Source organism: Anabrus simplex, chromosome 4, assembly GCF_040414725.1.
Source record: "Anabrus simplex isolate iqAnaSimp1 chromosome 4, ASM4041472v1, whole genome shotgun sequence".
Lineage (NCBI taxonomy): Eukaryota > Metazoa > Arthropoda > Insecta > Orthoptera > Tettigoniidae > Anabrus > Anabrus simplex.
In genome coordinates, this window is record NC_090268.1 from 196,671,424 (window position 1) to 196,696,347 (window position 24,924).

The 24,924-nt window shown below is 37.6% G+C and overlaps 1 protein-coding gene and 1 long non-coding RNA gene across 4 annotated transcripts in view; one reads left to right on the forward strand and one right to left on the reverse strand.

Annotated features, from left to right (window-relative positions):
• The window catches only part of kkv (hyaluronan synthase-like protein kkv), a 391,180-nt gene that overhangs the window by 325,625 nt on the left and 40,631 nt on the right, over nt 1-24,924 (forward strand). For 2 of the 3 annotated variants that reach the window (XM_068227201.1, XM_068227202.1), the window contains exons 9-15: nt 1,181-1,369; nt 3,571-3,832; nt 7,196-7,458; nt 11,485-11,695; nt 15,725-15,925; nt 18,764-18,990; nt 20,815-20,982. In XM_068227201.1, the coding sequence (XP_068083302.1) occupies nt 1,181-1,369; nt 3,571-3,832; nt 7,196-7,458; nt 11,485-11,695; nt 15,725-15,925; nt 18,764-18,990; nt 20,815-20,982 (1,521 nt within the window). Of the gene's footprint in view, nt 1-1,180; nt 1,370-3,570; nt 3,833-7,195; nt 7,459-11,484; nt 11,696-15,724; nt 15,926-18,763; nt 18,991-20,814; nt 20,983-21,586; nt 21,893-24,924 lie in introns of all 3 variants that reach the window. The other variant, XM_067145303.2, reaches the window with a different exon arrangement.
• The window catches only part of LOC136871752 (uncharacterized), a 76,184-nt gene continuing 70,064 nt past the window's right edge, over nt 18,805-24,924 (reverse strand). The window contains exon 5 of the long non-coding RNA XR_010859813.2: nt 18,805-18,932. This is a non-coding gene — a long non-coding RNA (uncharacterized lncRNA). The remainder of the gene's footprint in view (nt 18,933-24,924) is intronic.

A 24,924-nucleotide genomic window follows, 5' to 3' on the forward strand; every position in this document is an offset into this window, starting at 1 on the left:
AGATTTAGTTGAGGAATTCTTGAGTGAGAAGGACCACCAGTGTAATTAGGAACATGTACATGAGTGGGAAGCCAAGTTCAATACATGGTGTGTGTAAAATAAAGATTCATAACAAGTAAATCAATCATTTTCTTCTACGGCACTGTGTAGTAAATCATCATCATCATCATGATTTCTCTGCACCTGGAAGCCGGGTGTGGTTTACAGTAAATCACAAATTGAGAAATAGCTTCAGCCCGTAAAGGACATGAGGAATTAAAATATAAGCAAGTAGTTCCTATTTTATTTTGTTTGTTTGAAAATCTTCAAAAAACATTTGCTGGTTGCCATAATGACAAAGAGTACCTAAAGACAGGCAGTTAGTTTTACTATATAAAATTACCTGTTGATATTTAGAACTTTTTAAAAAACTGGATGAAATATTTTAAGGCCTATGGGCATGGTTCCTGAATTTAAAACATAAAATAACTAATATTTGGTTCAACAGGTCTCATATAATTCTTCTGTTGTTCTGCTTGTTTGTAACAGTCCTTTCTTTTCTGTTTTATTTTTAACACCATATTCCATGTTTATGGTATAGTTACTCTACATTGTATTTCTTTGATAAGTTTTGTTGATTTGACAATCTTGCTAGTCCAGAAAGATAACATGCCAAATTTTCCACAATTTTACAATTGGCTTTACGTCGCACCAACACAGATAAGTCTTATGGCAACGATGGTATAGTAAAGGACTAGAAGTGAGAAGGAAGTGACCGTGGCCTTAATTAAGGTACAACACCAGCATTTGCATGGGTGTGAAAGTGGAACCACATTTTCAAAATTTAAGTCAATTAAGTTCATAACTATTTCTTTTCTTATACCTGCTGCCATGGTTTTATTTACATTTACTTAAAACCAACCAAACTGAATATCCTCAAATAATCACACTACAGACAAGCCTTAAAGAAAAGAAAAGAAAAGAAAACTCAGTGACATTTTCTGCAAGTAAATTGTAATTAAAATTTGAATGAACAGTTTCAGGAAGGAAATATCATGCACACCAGAACCTCCTCTCTACTAATGAATCCTAGTCTCTACATTGCCTAAAGTTTCTAGATAAACTAAAGGAATGGGTAATGATATTTACAAAATTTGACATCCTCAAACTGAAATAATCTCTTTGTATCTCTCTGTTATAGCAAGCGTGGGTGTGGTTGCTGTGGCTTCTGTCCCAGACATGGATAACCCTTCACATCTGGACACCAAAAGCAGAACGTCTGGCCACCACCGAGAAGCTCTTTGTAACACCTATGTATGATTCACTCCTCATTGATCAATCTCTGGCTCTGAACCGCAGAAGAGATGACGAGGCCGACTGTAAGACTGAGGTAATGATCCTTTTATTTTAAGGAAAGAAGAATAGGATCCAGTAATAGAACAGTGTTTTAAGTAATGTTGGGCAGTCTAAGAAGGAACCTTGAGACTTATAGATTTTTAGACACTGTTTCTCAAGAGAAATTCCGAGATATCTCAAGAGCATTATCACTGCATTGTGCAGCAAGCAACGTGTCATAGGCCAACAGATAGACAGAGCTGAATGTTATTTGTGCAGAGTATGCGAATAGTCAACCATGGGGCTTCTCCATTCCATCAATATGTGTCGACAAGCGACTAAGGCATTCATTTCTACCAAGGTCTATTTTGAAAACACGTGGTACCTATGAATTTTGGCATTGTATGCAGCGGTAAGTACACGAATGAGTACGTTAAGTACAGAAACTGACGGCTACTGTAGGTGTACTTCGTTATCACTCATAATTTATCAGATCCCACATTCAGTATCCATTTAACCAGTGCTTGTGTTTACCAACTTTATGGTGACAAAGGAAATACCTAATTCCTTACAATGTTATAGAGTATTCGTGTCATAATTAAGCACTTTGGTATATGATGGTGCAATGTGTAACTTTGTGTCTAATTGTACGCAGCAACTTAAAGACCATGTCTGAAACGCAATGTAAGTCATGGACATGAGATTATTTTGAAGAGATGCCGCATAGTAGAAACCGCTGTACTATCAGCATACATCAGCAGAAATACTTCTGCGATGATCCGGCAGACATAATATCGCTGATAGGGAATCGTCACAGAGAAGCCACCCTGTCGACAACAATTGCGGGGTATACAGGTACATGTATTCATGTATTCACAAATTATGCAAGGTTATTCAGCTAAGGTGTCTGCCTCAAATAACTTGTGAACCATTTAAGATAGCCATTCTGGTTTCAATTTTGTTAATGGAATTAACGGGCTCACAGTTGATCATGCAGTACTTTCCCAGGTTTTGATCAAAATTTATCGGCATCCACATTTCCATATGAGCTTACGCTTGTAGTTACTGGGACATTGTGCAGCTCGCAACACAAGAGAATCAGTCTCAAGATCAAGATCTGCGACGTCAGTCTCGAGAGTCTCAAGTGAGAGCATTGCCCATCACTAGTTTTACGGTTTCAAGGTCTTAGTAAGAGAGAAATCTTACAGTATTTCTTTGTAAAACTCAGTTCTTTTCCCTTAGAGTAACCTCTTTTTTAACAATCCATTAGCTCTTATGCACGACATGGCAACATATAGCTCTCCATGGCTGAATAATGACTCATTTAAAGAAATTCCAACTTGAACCCAGGAAGGATGGAGATTTTATTTTTCTCCTAACTGGTTTATTTGATAAAATCTGAAGATCTTCATTGATGGGAAGAGATGAAAAGCTATTTTCATGTAATTTGGCCCTACAGGCTGTCAACAATAGCCTGGTACCATACAGCATCACACGTCCCTTATGAGAACAAATTTTTGCGAAGTTGGATATGTACTGAATGCGACCCCATGAGGTCTTTTATTTGGATGAATAATAACCTGAAAATGTACTTACAGAAAAACATTGGAACATCAGTTTGTGTGTGTGTATTCGTACACAATTATTATCAACTGTCCATAAAATAGGGCAGCACTTATTTTGTTGTTATAAGGAAACAAGTGGAAGTTAATTTCTACATGTTACACAGGTCTGTTTTGTGGAGTCAACTTCATCAACTGACCTATTTTTCCATTTGTGGGGTTTTATTCTCGTCAAAGGAGCACTCAAATATTTCAGTGACAATGTCAACTCTCTGGGTTCACCTTTTAATTCTCTCATTCATTAACAAGGCATATTTATAAGATCAGCAGGATTAATCTTAGCTAGGTTAAGTTTCTTAAGATTGTTGTTCATTTTATGAACCACGTTACAGGTAAAAATACCATGATAAAAAATAAATCGAGTCTAATAGGGAAAATGGGTTTAACTCAGAAAATGTTCAAAGTAGAGATAACTCCATGGTTTGAGTCTTGGAAGGGATTTCGATCTTTGGTCTAAGTAAAGTCAGAACTGAACTACATGAACAGTATTTAATTTGGTCCTAACAGTAGAAGTAAACATGTTAATATCTATCTAGGAGAGGAAGAGTACAAGTCATTTTCTGACTTGCACTCATTTTCCCTGGCAGCCTAGAAATATGGAATACATATAGTACAAACTTTGTTTTGTTTATAGGAATTGGCTGATATTGGTAATGATGACTACTATGAAAGTATTTCCATCCACTCAACAACCAGCAGCACATCACCCAAGAGCAACGTGAAATCCTCAGATCACATCACTCGAATTTATGCCTGCGCAACCATGTGGCACGAGACTAAGGAAGAGATGATGGAAATGTTGAAGTCCATCTTACGACTGGATGAAGATCAATCAGCAAGGAGAGTCGCACAGAAATACCTGAGAGTCGTAGATCCTGATTACTATGAGTTTGAGAGTGAGTACAAATTTTTTCCAAGTCTGAAATCAGAGTCCAGCAACTAGTTAAACAACTAGCCAGTGTGGTATAGGGCTAGTATCTAACATTTCTTCTAAACACAGATTATCTGAAACTGAGAGAATCTTTGTGTAATTCAAGTCTAAATGCAGGATTCTCTGTTCTAAGATGGTCTCTCTGTTCAATTTTTCTACTTATAAATTCCTTGTACTCATTATACCTTCATTCAGAACCAATGCTATTGTAACTTCAATGGGTCTCTCCCCAGCCTGCACCTGTCATCAATGTCCACTTCACTGCAGTTTATTTCCTCCACATCCAACAAGTTTTTCACCAAGTCATTTAAATCTTCATTTTCTTCTGTGTCACACCGTTTAGGAAAATATTTTTACTCTTAGCTTCCTAGTTCACCATATTCTCTTCCCACATGTCCTACTCCATGGCTAAATGGTTAAGCGTGCTGGCCTTTGATCACAGGGGTCCCGGGTTCAATTCCCAGCAGGGTCGGGAATTTTAATCATAATTGGTTAATTTCCCTGGCACGGGGCTGGGTGTATGTGTTGACTTTGTCATAATTTCATCCTCATCACGACACGCAGGTTGCCCACGGGGTCAAATAAAAAGACCTGCATCTGGCGAGCCAAACTTGTCCTCGGACACTCCCGGCACTAAAAGCCATACGCCTTTTTTTTTTCCTTGCCACATTACTTGCATTCTCTAACTCTTCCTTTAATCCCTTCATTTTGACCTGCAACATTTCTCCAGTATTCTACACAAACTTCACAGTTATAATTCTCAGATCTTCCTTCATGCACTGTTTTATCTCCATTTCAGTTTCCTGTTTGCAGATGAGCTCTCTTGTTTGCTCAATCTGATAATCCTGTCTTAGTATTTCTTTAATCTTGTCCATCTCTTCCTAGCCAATCAATCTCACTGATCCAAAAACTCATCTCTACTTCTATTACAAGCAATTAGTACTGCCACTTCCAGTGCTGCATCAGAGTTGCCTGCAGTCCAGAGTGTTGCCGGTGACTCTTCTTACTTGCTGCACACTTGCACTTCACGCACCCATGCTGTCGACCAATGGCCCCACTTTACTGTTGAACAGTAATTCCCGTCCTCCTTACTTCCAATTTTTACATAATGATTAACATATGAGAAATCAGCTCTGTCAACTTGTGGATGGCTCAGTTGGATCTGCAGCAATATCTGAACCATTGCCTACCCTATACACAAGGCTAGGAAATGCAAGCAGTTCTGCACTACATGAAGTTCCACCGGTCACTACTAGGATCACGTTGTACCCCCACTAGGTTCAGTGGTAGCGCCTGTTTAACTCAATAGTGACATTAAAAATAATGGCTGTTTTAATGAGTATTTTAGTAAAGAGGTTTATTGCTGTGTTCCATTTAGTACACCTCATGAGGGAAAGTGTAAATCCATTTCATTTCATACGTTTCCTGTTAATCCAGAATTAAGAAATAAATGGACTTCAGTTGTTTCTCGAGAAGGTGATAAACCAGGCAATGTGTGGAATTCTTCAGAAAGGTTGACAGTAAATGAATTTTGGTTGTTTCTCGACAAAGTAGTAAACCAGGTACTGTGTGGACTTCTTCAGAAAGGTCGATGGTTTGTAGTAAGCATTTTAGAGAAGACAATTATAGTGACAGCACAACCAGAAGGCTTCTTCTGTTTAATTCCATTCCGTCAGTATTCACAGACTTTCCCCAGCACAAAGAAAGTGACAGCCACAGCTAGGAAACCTCCGAAACAACAAGAGCCTCAAACACGCCCATGATGCTAATATCGAAAAACCCGTTGAAGGTAAATTATTAATGAATATTGAATTTTCACGACCGCATTGTAATCGAAACAGACTTTCAACGTATTAGGTCGTGTTACGTACATGTAGTACGTGTTGAAGAGATGTTAAGTACAGAACAAAAATGGCCAGCCGGACACCAGTGGGATCCGAATCCACAACTGGCGCAAAATCGGGAGGTTGTGGATTCGGATCCCACTGGTGTCCGACTGGCTATTTTTGTTCTGTACTTAACATCTCTTCAACACGTACTACATGTACATAACACGACCTAATACGTTGAAAGTCTGTTTCGAGTAAATTATTAACTTAAACATTTGTTTTTTTTTTTTTGCTATTGGCTTTACGTCGCACCGACACAGATGGGTCTTATGGCGACAATGGGACAGGAATGGGCTAGGACTGGGAAGGAAGCGGCCATGGCCTTAATTAAGGTACAGCCCCCAGTATTTGCCTGGTGTGAAAATGGGAAAGCACGGAAAACTATCTTAAGGGCTGCGTACAGTGGGATTCGAACCCACTATCTCCCGAATACTGGATACTGGCCGCACTTAAGTGACTGCAGCTATCGAGCTTGGTACATTTGTTTTCTTTGCAATGTGTTTTCATCTAAACATGAGTATTTTTAGCAAGTTGATTTTGTCTTAGGATCTCTAGCTACAACATCCGACATAACGGTAGCAATGGTAGCAGGCTATCTGGTGGGCAAAGCAGAAGAAAATATTAGCTGCGAACATTGTTTACAACATATCGGTATTTCCCTTCCTGCGAGTGAAAGCCCAGTTCTCAGCCTCGTGCGTTTTGAAGAGGGAGGGCTGAGGTACCCTAAAACATAATTTGTGGCATTACTAGAGCAAGTTATGCAATTCATGTCCTGTGCTCTCCAATATATGCCTCAGAGGAACTTGCTCACAAACTATACAATTTCATTCAAAGACAAGTTCTTTCCAACAATTAAGTGTGACAAACGCAACAGCTCTGAACTTCCAATTATTCTTCTGCAATAATTCATGAAACCACTCCTGGATAACCTAGCCTTTAATCGCACAAGCAGCAATGAAAGTGTTTTGCAACTTCACATAAAGCCTCTCAACAGAAAAATACTGAAGTTTTAATGAGTGACTGCTAATTTATGATCTTCCGGCGAGTTGTAGATATGAATGAGAAACCTGAAAGTTGTAAATATCCATGAAAAGAGTAGGTACATACTCTCATCTCTAGAATAAATTCACATGATGCACTCATATGTAGGGTGTTACAAAGCAATCCTGGTGGCAGAGCGCTGAACTTCAATGTTACCCAGTCACTGTGCAGCATCTCCCAGCCTTGTATAATAATGTAGGCAACAACGATTTGAATATTGTTGCTATAACCAATGATCTCTTTGATCTACTGTATATAAGTGTACTTACTCTATATTTAAATTCTGATTATATTTTAAGAATATAATAAATGGCTTAGGAGAATAGTTTCTAATACAGAATCTCTTAAATTTCTAGTCAATGCTGTAAAATAAGGAATGTTTTTTTTTCATATTTCAGCTCACATCTTCTTCGATGATGCATTTGAAATCAGTGATGACAATGATGATGAGAGTGTGGTGAATCGTTTCGTCAAGCTGCTGGTCAGCACCATCGACGAAGCAGCTTCTCTTGTTCACGAGACTAGGATCCGAGTGCGACCTCCTAAGAAATATCCTACACCGTATGGAGGAAGACTTGTCTGGACACTTCCAGGAAAGACAAAAATGATAGCCCATCTGAAGAACAAGGAAAAGATCAGGCACAGAAAGCGCTGGAGTCAGGTTGGTCATGTAACACAATAGCAAAGTAAATAGACAAGTTATTTTTTAAAAATATAATTAGTTATATATATTTGTCATCATTGGGGCATTAAAGTAAGTAGGTAAGGCATAAATAGCTTTCAAATTAAATGGTTAAATAACTACATATTGATGCAGTTTCTTACCATGTAATCTTCAGTCAAGTTTCCTGTATAATTTCTTGAAGTTAATGGATAGACTATACAGAGAGGTTAAAAAAAGATCCCTATCTTTATGACTGGACAAAAGTACTTGTAGTGCAATTGGCCCTACATCAGCTATGAACACATGCTCATTTCATTTCTTCTTATCTATAAGATAATTCTTGCAAAGAAATTCAATTACTTTTCAGTGATGACAAAGTAAATGTCTAGTACGTGAAACTTTTAGTGATACTTCGGCTCCCTAGTGCTGAATCAGTAGACCTTGGTTATTACATGTAATTAATCTCATAATAGAACCGTATTGAGGACGATATATTAAAATTATAAAATCCTTTTATTAGGTGGTTGTTAATAAAATAATTTTAATGACCTTGGTTATTTTCGAGATTCGTATTGGCAACCTTTGACACACAAACTATGAATCTCCGTGAGACATCTGGCGTACACTTTACATACTAGTACTGTTGTTGTTTACACAGCAAAGCCAAAATATGCTAGGAACAAAATTTGCATCAAGAAATGTTATATAATGTGTGTGTGTGTGACACAATTGTTGGCTTAAGATAATAAAGATTTAGAAAATTCATATCGATCAATCATACTATCGATTCAGTTCATATTTCATTTCCATTCAGTTGGCAGTATTACCAGAACCAGGGTAGCTCCCTCCTTACTCCTTACTCTTCAGCACCGTAAAACCAAGTATCACTCAAAGTTTCGCGTACTGTAACTGTTACCCTTTTCTCTAAGTAAAAGTAACCTGGTTACTTTTTAAAAGTGTCTTATTGAACTCCACATATTCCAGGATGTAAGAGGTGAAGGAGTAAATATTAAAACCAAGGAGAAAGATTAAAATGTTTATCACTATATAAACTAACATAATAGGCACAATAATCATAGAGAATTGATCTTCAGCATATACATATTGATGTAGTACTCTTACATTAGTGTGGAGGGGGTTTTCTCTCCTTAACAAGAGTGAGTGAGTGTTAATACTGTGGCTGATCTGCAGATGACACACCACTGCTGCTTCTTTTCTTCAGTCCCAAAGGGAAGACTTCCACTCTCGTCATTAGATGTTCATGAAAAGGTTACTTCTGTGATGAATTGTACCTATTATGTTCTTTAGATTCATGCTTCACAGCCCATCTTGATAAAAATGATGATGTATCTTTAGGGTTTTTGCTGTGTCAAAGAAAACAAGGACATATTCTTTAATACGTAGACTTTCACGACCACTAAATAACATTATGATAATTATTTGGGGATATTAGGTCGTGTAATAATAAATAAATACCAGCTGATGCGTTTCAATCCTGCGACCAGGATCGTCTTCAGAGCAACAACAAAGCAAAATGGCTACGGTCTCTCCATAGTAACCAGACCAAGATAGAGAGACCCTGTTAGAAATATAGTTCATTCCAGGGCCTCCAGAGTCGCGGAGAAAGATGTTGACGAGTTAACTATGGAGGGTAGCCATGATCTACTCAGTATATAGCCGTCACCTTTGTTAAAATTATTCGGGCGTTTAGCAATTTCTATCGCCTCACGAATGATTCTGGGAATAAAATGTTTCTCTTTACAAATGACAGAAGTTGCATCAAAAATTATTTGATGGTCATTATGTATGGCATGTTCTGCCACAGCAGACTTCTCTGGCTGGCAAAGATGTAAGTGCCTGCGATGTTCTTTACCCCTTGTTGCTACTTTCCTACATGTTTGGCCGACATAAACCGATCCACAGGAGCAAGGAATCATATATATTCCAGCGCAGTTTAAACCAATAGGATCTTTGACAGATCGCAAACAATTGCCTATGGTGATATTAGGCTTAAAAATGGTCTTGATATTTTGCTTTCTGAGAATATTGCCAATCCTATCCGTGACAGATTGCGCGTATGGCAAGAAGGCCAGACTCAAAGGACGAGAATCACGTGACAATCTGTCTTTTGGCTTAGGATGTAGCACTTCGTCAATCTGTTTCCCTGAATAGCCATTGCTCAGAAATGTTCCGGTTAGGAACTCAAGTTCACCGTTTAATTTATCCTCCTCACAAACTTCCCTTGCTCGGCTGATAAGAGTGTTAAGCATAGCACGCTTTTGGCAAGGATGGTGATGAGAGGACCCATGAAGGTATCTATTAGTATGGGTAGGTTTACGGTAAACCGAATGACCTAAAGTTCCATCTGATTTCTTAGAAACCAAAACATCCACGAACGGCAAACATCCCCCATGTTCAGTCTCCATGGTAAATTTAATGTTTGGATGTATGCTGTTCAAATGATCCAAAAATATGGATAATTCGTGTTCATCATGGGGCCAGATAACAAATGTGTCATCGACATATCTCAACCAGATGGACGGCTTGAACATGCAAGATTGAAGATAACGCTCTTCAAAATCTTGCATATAGAAATTAGCGATGACTGGTGCCAATGGCGATCCCATGGTAACACCATCCATTTGTTCGTATATTGTACCATGAAAAGTGAAATATGTGGTAGTGAGGACAAGGTGAAACAGATTAACAATGTCACCAGGAATGAAGACTGACATGGAGAGAAGAATATAACAGAGATGAAGATAACCTGTGTGCACCTGTTACTATATTAATTGTTACTTCTTTCACTCTCATGTCTTAAACATTGTGGTACATCATTTTCCCTTCATCCTCATCTCTGTTTTATTCTTCTCTCCTTGTTCCTTGTCAGTCTTTCTTTACATTCCAGAAGAGAAAACACATCTGTCCATGAGGAAGAGTTCTCCAACAGTGATGGTTTGCCTGTTGCAAGGGATACTCTCGTTCAGCATCAGAAGGCTCACTATGCACTAGCCTTCCAAGTGGGAAGTGACGGTGCCACCATAGCTCCAATTAAGATGTTTCCTATTCAGTATGTCTGAGCATTGTGAAATAGACAGAAAGGTCATCAGAGAATAAAAGATGATAGTGGAGGAATATGGTACAATTTAAAAAAAAAAATGAAATACAACGAAAGACTGACATGGAGAGAAGAATATAACAGAGATGAAGATAACCTATGTGCACCTGTTACTGTATTAATTGTTACTTCTTTCACTCTCATGTCTTAAACATTGTAGTACATCATGTTCCTTTCATCCTCATCTCTGTTTTATTCTTCTCTCCTTGTTCCTTGTCAGTCTTTCATTGCACTTTATTTTATTTTTTCCACCATATTCTGCCCCTCATCGTCTTTTATTTACCTTGCTACCTACTTTGCAACGCTCAGACAAATTGAACAGGAAACATCTTAACCAGAACTAAGATGGCGTTATCACTTCCCATTCGGAAGGCTAAAGCACAGTGACCAACAAAAGTACCATTTACATTAGATTAACAGTAAAATATTCTCAAATTCAAACCATCATTATTAGAGAAGTCTTCCTAGTGGACAGACGTGTTTTATCTTCTGAAGATGTGGAGCAAACTCTTTGCAAAACATAAAGAATATCTCCTAGTTTTCTTTGATATGGCAAAAATCCAAAAGCTACATTCTCACGTCTATCATGTTCTTATTTACCCTGATATTATACTATACCATGTCCAGCTTCATGGCTAAATAGTTAGCATGTTGGCCTTTGGCCAAGGGGTCCTGGGTTCAATTCCCAGCTGGGTTGGGTATTTGAACCTTCATTGGTTAATTCCAGTGGTTTGGGGGCTGGATGTGTGTGCATTCTTCTTCACTACAATTCATCATAGGTAGGGCCCCATCCTCACAGACATGCAGGTCGCCTATACGGCATCAACTCAAAAGACCTGCACCAGACCTCTTCGGAGGCAACACGCCATTATACTATGAATTGTATTCAATAACTATTTCTGCAGGTGATGTACATGTACTACCTCCTCGGCCACCGGCTCATGGAGCTGCCCATCCCTGTGGATCGTAAGGCTGTCATTGCTCAAAATACCTACCTACTCACACTGGATGGAGATATTGACTTCCAGCCTCATGCTGTACATCTTCTTGTCCATCTTATGAAGAAGAATCCAAACCTGGGAGCTGCTTGTGGTCGTATTCATCCAGTAGGCTCAGGTAAAGGATACTATTTAATTACCCTCTACAACAATGTACATTACTGCTTCATATACACTGGCGGGTCTTGGACGACTGCTTCAGACCTCAGAACAAGCTATGTAGGATGCTCATTCATTGTGTATATTAATAATTCAGAATTTTTGAATAGGGGATACAGGGACTCTAATTTTCCAATTATTTACTAACGCCTGTCAGACTTCTTTAACCTATTTTTAAATGAATATTGGGACTAATAGTTTTCTTCACTGAAACTTCTACAAAGTTTTTATGACATCAGTGCGCTGTTATGCAGTGTTGCCACAATCTACATTCCTTTCTCCCTCTCGTTCTCACTTGCACTGAATATGACAAGATCTACCTGAGAAGTTAAAGGTTTGGCAACTCCAAACAATTCCAGGGGGACAGCAGGCAGGTCTTCATGGCAGCCGCAGTGGGTCTGCCGTATCCATGGCAACCATACCCCTATAATCTATGCTAATAATATTATAAAGAGGAAAAATTTGTATGTTTGTTTGTAACGAACAAGCTCAAAAACTGCTGAACTTACTTTAAAAATTACTTCACCTATTGAAAGCTACATTGCCAGTGAGTAACATGGGCTGTATTTTATTTTCAAAACAAATCAAGGTGGGGGGGGGGGGTGCGACGGGGGGAGATATAAAAATATTAAAATAATAGGCTAATATAGGCGAAATCGAATTTGTCATACAAGGATGAGACAAAGCTCAATTTAATCCTCTTGACGCAAAGAACAAAACTTGGTAAGCCCTATGGGCCCGAAAACCCTGTTTTAAGGCCCTAAAACCAACCATTATGGAGATATTAGCACCACACTACCCCTGCTCTAGGAATCGGATAAAGTAACGAACTGCCGTAACCATGGCAACGCCAACTCCAGAATTTTACAGCAGCGAAATTATCTACAATAAATCACAAAAACCTAACATGTTACAGACATGAAAATTGATATTTGGAATCCCCTTCAAAAATAAAAGAACACAAATATTCGTTTTCAGAAAATCCACTTAAGGCGGAGGGGGGGGGGGGTGAAAAGAAGTGAGGAAGGAGTTGAATTATTTATATGAGGATACATATATCTCAAAAAATGAAGATGTTACAGACTTTAAAATTGGTATTTGGAATCTCCTTTAAAAATGAACACACTCTTTTTGGAAAATCCACTTAAGGGGATGAAAAGAATAAAAAGCGGGTGAATTTTTAAAAAGAGTATCTTCTTCTTCTATCGCTTTACCCACACCTGTGGGGTTGCGGGTGCGAACTGTGTCGCACATGTGGATTTAACCCTGTTTTACGGCTGGATGCCCTTCCTGACGGCAACCGTATGTGTAGGGATGTAATGTATACTAATATTACAAAGAGGAAAAATTTGTATATTTCTTTGTAACAGATAGACCCAAAAACTACTGAACCAATTTTAAAAATTACTTCACCTATAGAAAGCTACATTGCCAGTGAGTAACATGGGCTGTATTTTATTTTTGAAACAATCCGAGGGGGGGGGGGGATATAAAAATATTAAAATAATAGGCTAATATAGGTGAAATCGAATTTGTCGTACAAGGACGAGACAAAGCTCCTTTTAAGCCCCTTGACGCAAAGAACAAAACTCGGTAAACCCTTTGGGCCCAAAAACCATGTTTTAAGGCCCTAAAACCAACCATTATGGAGATATTGGAACCACACTACCCCTGATCTAGGAATCAGATAAAGAAACGAAAAGCTGTAACCATGGCAACGTCTGCTCCAGGATTCTACAGCAGCTAGATTATGCATGTACGTTTGGGCATTGCTACCAACCAAAATTGATACACATATGACTTACTATCTGTAAAAAATAAAGTGTTGTGTAAGACGCTCATAGCACTCCTTTGGGCGGGGATGAAAAGGTAGTGAAGTATAAAAATAACAGCCCCAGAGATCTCCGTAGTACAGCGACCAGCGGTTGCCGACGGGCCTCCGTTTTTATGTGCTGGCTTAGGTTTCAGCATTTTGTGGAGTCTGTTACCTATAGTTTAAAGTATTTTCTATCAAATCATGGAGTAGTAGGATCACTGATGTTATTAGTGCTCATATTTTGGTCCACTTTTACGATCATTATAACCATGAAAACAACCTATATACTGTACACAACTGTCAAGATGACATGACTTGAAAATATTTCTCAACGTTTATACTTCATTATATGATGTGCAACATGAGTGACAAGCCCTGAGAATTATAATTCTCTATAATTATAGTAGTTTCTTTTATGCATCGCGTATTTCCTTGATCATTTGTAATAGTTACGAAATGTCGGATCAAACAAATACATTCAATAATATTTATATTTGTGATACTATCTAGCGGAATTATACTTACACTAAACCTGCAGCTTTGTGAAGGGGGCAGGTATATCTTGGTGGGAATGAAGGAAAAACATGGTAGCAAAAGATCTTAGAGGTCGACGCTAATTAAGAACTAATATTTAGAGACCCCCCAAGAAGAAGAGAAGAAGTAAATACACTATAATTCCAAACATGACAAATAATTTCTACGTACTTAAGTAAATACACCAGTGATATAAATATCTAATGAAGTTGCTCACACCGATAGTATGAGTAACTAAAGCCAGTTTCTGATAACCCGTACGAAGAACAGGTACTTCTGCTAGTATGAAGATAAAGTTGGAATTCAAGAGGGAAAACGGGCAAATATCCATTTATAGGAAGGGAAGTTAGGGATTGGAATAACTTACCAAGGAAGATGTTAAATAAATTTCCAATTTCTTTGAAATAATTCAAGAAAAGGCTAGGAAAACAACAGACAGGGAATCTGCCACCTGGGCGACAGCCCTAAATGCAGATCAGTAGAGACCGACTCCCTTCTGTCCAGCCAGGCAGGCAGTAAATGGAAACGCCCTGCGCTAGCTGTCAGAACAAACATTTCTTTTAATATTACGACTACACATACTCAGCTTCGCTACTAAGATACATTATGTGGCCAAAAGTCTCTTGACAGGTTTGCTGTTTGTTACAAAGAAGCCAGCCATGTAACTAATAGTGTGTAGGACCTCCTTTTGCAATTACACCTCTCTGTTAATTGGATAGTTTATGTCAATACGGAATATTATGATCATCAGCTAAAGTTATAATATTAACAGAAGCATTCTGATAGCTATGATATAGATGTTTCCGTTCTTCTTGAAGCATGGTGAATAGCTGTTGCTGGTTACTGGGAGAATTGATATAGCATGAAACCGGCACACTAGGTCATCCCAAAGATGTTCAATGGGGTTTAGGTCAGGACTTTGAACATGCCAGTCCAACACATCCACCTGATTTTCTTTGAACCATGAGGCAATGGTCCTTGTGTTTGTGGACAGTATTATCATGCTGATAGAAAAAGGTCCAATTCCAAAATGCTACCATAGTGTGGAAAGCAAGCTATTTTCTAAAATGTTCTCGTAAACAACTGGATTCATTGTGACATTGACCAGAAATAATGATTCAAGTCCAAACCAGGCAAATCAGCCCCATATCATCACACCACCTATATCAAATTTTACTGTCGCCACATCACCCTCAGGTAAATACCATTCACCAGGCATCCACCAGGTTCACACATGACCACCTGAGTGCCACAGCATATACATGACTCATCATTCCACTGCTCCACAGACTAATGGTAGTGTTGTTTGTACCACTCTAAGCAACTGATATAGATGTAGATTCCCATAGGGAGCCTGAAATATTTTTCCCGAATTAGTCTCTCATAGTGCACTGGCACTGCCGGTGGCTCCAAGCAGCCTACGCAGATGCCTCCACGGTATGTACTATCCATGCGTCTTTATTGGGTGTGCTATTTACCAACTGATGAGCCCAAATTAGCACACTGGGGCGAAATGCTGGCAACCAGGAATGAGTTAGCTGGAAAATTTATAATGTCCAATAACTCTAAGCAACGTCGCACTAATAGTGTTAATGTTCCATTAAAGTATGCTACATCTGACTGAACACTTCTTTACAGGTCCAATGGTGTGGTATCAAATGTTTGAGTATGCTATTGGTCATTGGCTCCAGAAGGCAACAGAACATATGATTGGCTGTGTGCTGTGTAGTCCAGGATGCTTCTCTCTCTTCAGAGGAAAAGCTCTCATGGACGATAACGTGATGGCTAAATACACCACCAGATCGGATGAGGCTCGGCACTATGTACAATACGATCAAGGTAAGGTATTAATGATGATGATGATGATGATGCTTGTTGTTTAAAGGGGCCTAACATCTAAGTTATTGGCCCCTAATGGTAGGAGATGAACCAAAATGTAGTGATAATTAAAATTTACCCATTAACTAGGATTTAAAAGATGATGAAGAAAATGATTAAGAATTTAAAATAATCAGTGGATCTAATTTGCAATGCCTTATTTCCTTATAAAATGATTTAAAATTAGATTAAAATGGAATAAGGCAGTGTCTTTGAAATGAAACCATATATTTAATTCAAATTAAAAGTAAAAAAACACATTTAAGAAATTCATCAAGATGGACTAAAACAGAACTAACAGAATATAAACGCAGTTAATAATAAAGTAATTAAAAACAATAGACAATTCACTTTTAAACATGATAAAACAGGCCACTATCTCTCATAAAATGGCTGTCAAGGTCCGCTGACTGTTCGTCATCTCACAGAATGAGGGAGATGGTACAAGGAAGTTTCAGAGTGCAACAGTGATGGAAAGGAAAAAAAATAGGCAAATGATAAATCAAGTTGTATATCAAAAAATAGAAACAGGAATACAATAGGAGACTCTGGATATGAATACATTGAATATAACTATGAGTATGACCGAATATACTGTTTCATCATCATAGGCATTTATTCGTCAAACAAATATAAATATGTCTTTTGAAATATCAGTTGTGTTTTCTCAGTTCTAGACCCACAGACTCTAATTACACTAACTGTAGCAGCAGAGGTTCATAAAAGATCACCATTCTTCATCCTTGCTCGGTTTTTCTGCGATTCCATCTCTCAGATCCTAATCTTCTTCTATCTTGTTCAAAATGTTTAACTCCATCATATACAATTTGATGCCATTTTGATTTATCACTGAATACAGTTTCCCAGTTGACAGTATCAATTTGACATGTTTTCAGATTACATTTAAAAATATGAATATGAAAACCAAACAGAACAAAGATACCAAATTTCCCCACCATCATACACAGCCATCTCCACATACTGGGCTTCTTCATTATCAATCTCAGTTCTTGTATATCCATATCTTCTCAGCCCCCAGGCAAGCTCATTTGTGCTTCACAGAGTGTCAAAAAAGTATACTAAAATGATTCTGTGAAACAAAATTTTGACACCACATATCTCTTAAAATCTATTGCAAGTGAAGGAATATTAAATACAGTATATATATATAACATTATTTCTACCAATCAGCTCTCAACTACTTCAAACTACCTGACTAGCTTTCCCTCAGACCAGGTTTTCTGGTGGATATTCTCATAGAATAAGATAAAATCTGCAACAAACATTACTCCTCCAAGTTTGTTAGAATAATGGTTTGAGTACACAAAATTCAAAGTAAATATCTGTTATTTCTTTTAATATAAGTTTCCCTTTATATTTAAAAACACAAGTAGAATACAGAGGTTAGCAAGTAAAAAAATGGGAATATTTTTAAAATACATAATGGAATTATAAGAACATGAAATTGTACAATAGTAGAGAAAATGTGAATTGAGAAATATAAAATTTAAAATATTATATCTTATTTTCAGTGAGCAGTTTCATGTCATGTGAATAATAATAATAATAATAATAATAATAATAATAATAATAATAATAATAATAATAATAATAATAATAATAATAATAATAATAACCAAAACCAAACCCCATGGCACTACAGTCCTTGAAGAACCTTGGCCTACCAAGAGACCGCTGCTCAGCCCGAAGGCCTGCAGATTGCGAAGTGTCGTGTGGTCAGCACGACGAATCCTCTCAGCCGTTATTCTTGGCTTTCTAGACCGGGGCCGCTATCTCACCGTCAGACAGCTCCTCAATTCTAATCACGCAGGCTGAGTGGACCTCAAACCAGCCCTCAGATCCAGGTAAAAATCCCTGACCTGGCCGGGAATCGAACCCGGGGCCTCTGGGTAAGAGGCAGGCACGCTACCCCTACACCACAGAGCCGGCTCAATAATAATAATAATAATAATAATAATAATAATAATAATAATAATAATAATAATAATAATAATAATAATAATAATAATACTTTTTTACTGGCCATTTAATATAATAGCATATGTACAACAGATCTAGTCAGAACTTAAAATAAACATGCTTAATAACATAACTAACATATGAACCATACATTCATGTAGCCTACAAAACATAAGAAATAGACTGTGTTAATGTTACATCTCATCTAAGCTAAAATATGCCCAAATTTTATTATTCTCTCTTCACAAAACACAGTGTAACATATTCAGACATTCTGTATGACACTTCAATGAATTCAAATTATCCATCGTTGTTATTGATAAGAACTAAAACTACTTTCACTTAAATTAATATTAAACAACAATATTTTCAAATTCAATATATTCCTGAATAGAATAAAAAGGATGCATGATTAATCATTTCTTAAGTTTTAACTTGACCTTGTTAATTGGGCATTCTTTCAGCCGTGGTGGTAATTTGTTGAGAAATTTTTAATCAATAATACGATGGCTTGATGCTGTTGATTTTAATCTGCATTGAGGTACAGCGGCTTGTATTATAGCTGTGAATGTCACCTCTGAATCTGCACAGTATACATATCGATTACAGTCATTACAGATACAGTAGCTGAATAAAGAGAGGCTTACAATGAGTTGTCATTGATGACATAGTAATAATATGCAGTGAATGAATTAATAATAAGGTACAATGTTTATTTTCTGAAAGTGAAGCCTGGAAATTGAAGTGAATCCACATATTTTCCCAATAAGGCAAAGCTGAAATCACATCAGTAATTTAATATTATGTTGTGTCATGCAGGGGAGGACAGATGGCTGTGTACGTTGTTACTTCAGAGAGGTTATCGAGTCGAATACTCAGCTGCAAGTGACGCCTACACCCACTGTCCTGAAGGTTTCAACGAGTTCTACAACCAGCGGCGACGTTGGGTGCCTTCCACCATGGCCAATATCATGGACCTGCTTATGGACTACAAGAGAACCATTAAGATCAATGACAACATCTCACTGCCCTACATTGGTTACCAGGTACATAGAGAAACACAATTTTATACAAATACAGGAAGGAGGATAGGATCATATGCAATGAATAACCACCTTATTTTTGTCTCTTCACTTTTCCTGTGTTTACCTGAGTTTCTTTTTTAATTCTAATTCTACACGATGACTGAGGCATCAGTCAATAATGCCTCCCCCGTCCTTCCACCTGCTCCCAATGACTCAATTGTAAAGCTGGGAGCCAGAAAGGATGCCATCAGAGACTGAAAAGAAATGGATGAAGAACTTCGATTGATAGGTATGGAGTCCATCTTGTGAAGATGACCTTCCACACAGATTAGTCCTAGTATATGATCCCATTCTCATTCCTAGCTAGCTTTCTACATTTGGTTTTATCCCCCATTTCCATTCATTATAAAATGGCAAGTTAGTATTAATAAGGAGATTATGTGACCAACAATCCTTTAATTTATTTTTTCTGGAAACTTCTGTACTACAGGTCATATTTTTAGATCTCCTGGCTTTTATACTGATCATTTATTTCTCCTGTATTTCATTAAAAATCAAGATTGCAAAATTTAAATTATACTTTAATCTCACAAAATACATCCTGATATAGTCTGCCATTGAGACCCTCTACAATATTTCAGACCTTAATACAGAATAAATATGGCCATAGCATTAAGATCTGATATTACACATGGTTCTGCTGCCATTATTATCAACTATCAACCATTTACACTTGTCAGTACACACTGAGCGTTATTTCAGACATTTGCAAATCAATTAAAATAATTTGGTCTTGATTTTGTAAATGAGGACAGGTTGTATGAAGAGTTTTCCAGAGAAAAAGTGTTTCGTTGAGGGGTAAAAGTAGGAAGTATAAGACAAAGTTAGGTCAATATATTCAGTGATTTAAAAAAGAAACAAGCTGTGCTTATGATAAGATTCTAGGCTTTATTCTAAGCATTCCAGGGCCAGATTCCAACATCAAAAGTGTTTTTTCACAGATGAGCAGAAACAGACTGATCAAAGAAATCAATGCAATTTAGAACTGATTCACAGTTATGAACAATGTCTGCATTTTCTGGGCTTGAAGGCTGTGGTCTAGGAGCATACGATGGTCCCGACATTTCATCGAAGACTGCGTTCGGCCTCTTCAGGTGTTCTCAGTGATTATGATGGCTACGAAGCTCTCAGTTCTCCTTGTTCTCTTTCTTCTGTGCCTTTGATGAGCTACTTCCCAGCTTCATATGGACAAGCAAACACTCCTCGATGAAGACATCCTATTAAGGAGTCCAAATACAACAGGATATAGGAATAGTATTAATCCCTGGTGTACGCCTCAGTAGCATACATGCTAGCACTATTAGCTACCATTCTCTGGGGCACAGGATCAATTCGCAATACTGTCAGAAATTTAAGAATGGCAGAGGTGCTGGTATGTGGTTAAAATGGTACACACAGCTCACCTCCATTGGGGCATCATTTCTACTCTCATAAGAGGATCAGTGGCCGTTTTTGGAAACATTTTCAAACTGGCTGCATAGCATAGTTGGTTGAAGCGCTTATATTTTGTGCTGCTCTGGGTTGTGGAATTGAATCCCAGTAGAGTCATGTTAGGAATGCTTAAATTCAAGAGATCCTGACAGTGGACTAAACTTTAAACAAACACTTTCTGGCCCTCTAACATCCCTTAACAGCTGTAGAAAAAGAGAGGTTGTTAAACTCATATTATTGAAGTGAAAATAATTTTTAAACAATCTGAATATCTGTGTCCTATTCAAATGAGATCTCGAGCTGTGCTCTTAGTACCTTCTTTTTTTTAATCTGAGTTATTTTGTATTTTTTCAGATTTTGCTGATGGGAGGTACAATCCTTGGCCCTGGAACTATATTCCTTATGTTGGTAGGAGCCTTCGTAGCAGCTTTCCATATAGACAACTGGACGAGTTTTCAATACAATATTATTCCTATTTTTATTTTCATGTTCATCTGCTTCGTCTGCAAATCAAACATCCAGGTATGCATCAGTGATATCACTGACATTGTTTAAATGGTAATAAAAAATATATATTTCCTTTTGATTATGGATCAGTAACAATTTCTTTAAATTTCATAAATAGGAAAGGTTGATTTTTGTATGATGAAAATAACTTTAACTTTCCTGCTTACTGCACGCATCAGCAGCTTTTGTCCTTGTGCTGTGTAATCTGTGGACAGCTTCCCTGTTTTTTTAATCTTCCAATGGTTGAATAACACTTAATTAGCAATAATTGATTACTCTTTCAATTAATTAAAAATTCCCTTCCAAGTAATGATAAAAATAATTTTTTAGTTTCCATACTGCTTTAATTTGGATACTTTCTTGACATGTATTGACTGCCAGTTGTGTGAATTGGGGCAAGCAATGTCAGTGATGTAACAGGTTCCCTTGATCTTGGTCTACGAAAAATGATTTTCTTCACTTTAACAGCTGTTTCAAGGTCTTGATAAATGTTCAACTTCTCCCTGAAATAGAACCCATCATCTATTCCTCAGTAATGCAATCTGTTATATGCTGCTTGTGAACTGTATTTTAAATGTTTTGTGGTGTGTCCATGTGCTGAAGTCTTGTGTATGTTCAGCTTCTAGTGGCCCAGATACTCTCCACAGCATATGCGCTGATCATGATGGCTGTTATTGTGGGTACAGCTCTGCAGTTGGGCGAGGATGGGATCGGTTCACCGTCAGCCATTTTCCTCATCGCCCTCTCTGGTTCATTCTTTATAGCAGCCTGTCTCCATCCTCAAGAGTTCTGGTGCATTGTTCCTGGCGTTATCTACCTTTTGTCAATCCCATCCATGTACCTACTTTTGATTCTGTACTCGCTCATCAACTTGAACGTTGTCTCATGGGGAACTCGAGAAGTAGCCGCCAAAAAGACAAAGAAGGTTTGTCTAAAACAATTATATCACTATTCCTGTTTGCATGAATGTATGCATGCTACTGAGGTAGCACGTGGTGCCTGAATGGTTACAAATTTCTTCTGTATAATCATTAAATTAATTACCTAACACTACCTCAAAGTTCATAACAGCTAACCTCATTTCTTAACCCACAATCTCTACTGTTCCCTAAGTTTAACTTGCACAGCTTCCTATTAATGTATCTATTTTTCATAAATTACAATCATTATCTGAAATTTCTGTCACTTGAAATTACAAGTTCACAGCACATGGTTGGACTAAAGATGAATGTCCTACCTTGTGCACATAAATTTCTACAATATCTCCTCATCTGAGTGTTCAACTCTTTGTGTTTGTATGTTGGATCTGCTACTGAGACAATATAACGTAACTCCTCCGAAATGCTTTTTCTAAGAAGTATATATATCTTAATTGCAACATTAAGCTTTTAGCAACTACTGAGGAATACCATGAATACAGGTTAGTGGTTAATAGTCTTTGAAAGAGATTTTTCCAAACAAGACGAGCAATCACTGAACAGAAAGCTGCACTTCATCTATCCCATACTAAAAAAAAAAGACAATAGTAGGTACAGCAACAAACAAAACAAAGAAATATGAAGAGAAACCCACTTTTCCTCTGGAATCTTTTCAGTTATATTAGACTTTCACTGAGGTGTTTATTTGAGGTGTGCTATTCAGAGAATAAAATTGAATAAGGGAAGAATTCTGCATTTCCAGAATTTACGTACTCATGTAAGGTATTCTATTTCAGTCTGAGATAAGTTTAAAAACATTTAAACCATAATACTATGCACCCAGCAGTGGTAATATTAATAACACACTTTGCGCGCCTGTATGCTAATGGCAGTAGTAGGCTACTATAACCACAAAATTTCCAATTCAGCTGCACGAAAGCTAGTTGTGTTATTGATTTGCTTTTTGCCTTGGAGTAATGTTTGTTCTTTTTCCACCAACAGATCTCATTATCCTTCAATAGGGACAATTTTTCATAAGCACATGTGCTCAGCTAGTTCTGATGTCACTGTTGATGGATATCATGTAATAAACTGTTTTTCCTAGAACATATACATAATTGCATAATTACACAGCAAAAGACTGGCTCCTTGGCAGAATGGTCTGCTTCCAGGACTTCAGTTCAAAGGGTCCCAGGTTCGATTTCACACTGGATCAGGGATTTTAGCTGCATCTGAATAATTCCTCTGACTCAGGGACTGGGTATTTGTTTCAATACATTCTTCTTCATTTATCCACAACACACAACACTATCAACCATCACAAAAACATGCAATAGTAAACACATCCATTCTCATAAGGTTTGCATCAAGAAAGGCATCCGGCCAGAAAACATGGGCCAAGTTTGCAAACATGAGCCTATCAGAATGTGAGAAAAGCTGCAGAAGAACAGGATAATTATATAGTAAGAACTGACAGAAATGTGATTAAGCTCCTGAGAGCCTTAATCACAACTGCAGGGAGTGATGCCTTTTTCAACAGTCCAGGCACATAAAGTTAAGAATAGAAATATTGATGGAATCATGAGCCAGACACCCTTCCACTGATCCACTGAGGCAGCTGTACCCATGAATAAACCTGGTACTGATTTTTAGTGTAGGCTGAATGAACTCCAGTGTCATGTGCCTCTCCAGAAGTTTTTTAAATTTTTGCCTTTGAATACATGTCCTTCTGGGAGAAATGAGCACGCCTTGATCACCTCGTTTAGGTAGTAGCCCTTTTAAATTGGCCGCTCACCAAATCATTAAAAATTTAGCATGTGTTGACAGACTGAAAAGCCCAAGTTATTATACAGTAAAACCCCATTAAGACATTTCTGCAGGGGACAACAAAAAAGAACATACTACTGAATATACAAATAAAAACTATCCAACAAGGATACAGAAACACTAGATATGATTTTTTCCAACATGAGGGCATTTTAAGTTGTGTATCCACAGGTACAGTGAGAACTATATCTACCATTTCTAGAGATGAGAGGAAAGTAATTAAAGGTGTGGGAAAAACACGAGAGAATTAATATGAAAACCTTTTCCACTGGGGATTATAAACTAACAAGTGCAATATAAGGTGTGAAAAATACCAGACAAAATGAAAACATGTGCATGGTGGCCAATAATAATAAAAGTATTACTGCAGGTCACACTCTTTCTAAAACAAATATTTCGAGCAGTGGGTTATTGAACATTATTTTCTGGCCACAATCTTATAAACAGACAATGAATTGGAGGTTATGCTCAACCATGTGCAACTGCAAGGAATGACATTGGCCGCCATTTTGAAATCGACCAAAACTTCAACCAACTTGAATTATTAAGTCAAAACTCAAAGGTGTGAGTTTCAACATTCGCGACCTCTGCGTGCTTAAAGATGCAAACACCAGTACACTGTCTTATAAATTTTAATTAACTAGGCTGTCATAAAACAAATATGCACCATGTTAGTCAATTTCACATGATTAATATTTGCTACATTTCATTGTACCACTCAACACAAAATACATTTCTAACTTCTCAATGAAATGCAAAATATAAGCACAAATGGGCTCACTGTGTTATTCAACAATCTCTTTGCTAACTGGCAAGCAAAACTGAACATTCGTGAGACTAACGGCTTGCTACCCAAAGGTGCAACTTATTCTGTGAAGATCAGAAATTTAAGCCCTTTTTCCGTAATCACGCAACTGTTGAGACGGCTCTTACCCGAGTTGGAAATCACATATCTTTTATAAGGTGTGACAATTAACATTTTCAGGGTTAGGAAAAATGTGATTGTACAAAGCAATAATAGCAAAAATTCACGACACGATAAGCGAGGTATTTTTATATAGATTTAATATGATGAGAATCATAACTTCAAATTTACAACGTGCTAAGCGGGAAAACGTGTTAATGAGGAACGCACTAATGAGGTTTCACTGTATTAACCACCCAGCCAATGAGGGTGAATGAAATCAAGCCCTGAGGACACATGCTTTTCAAG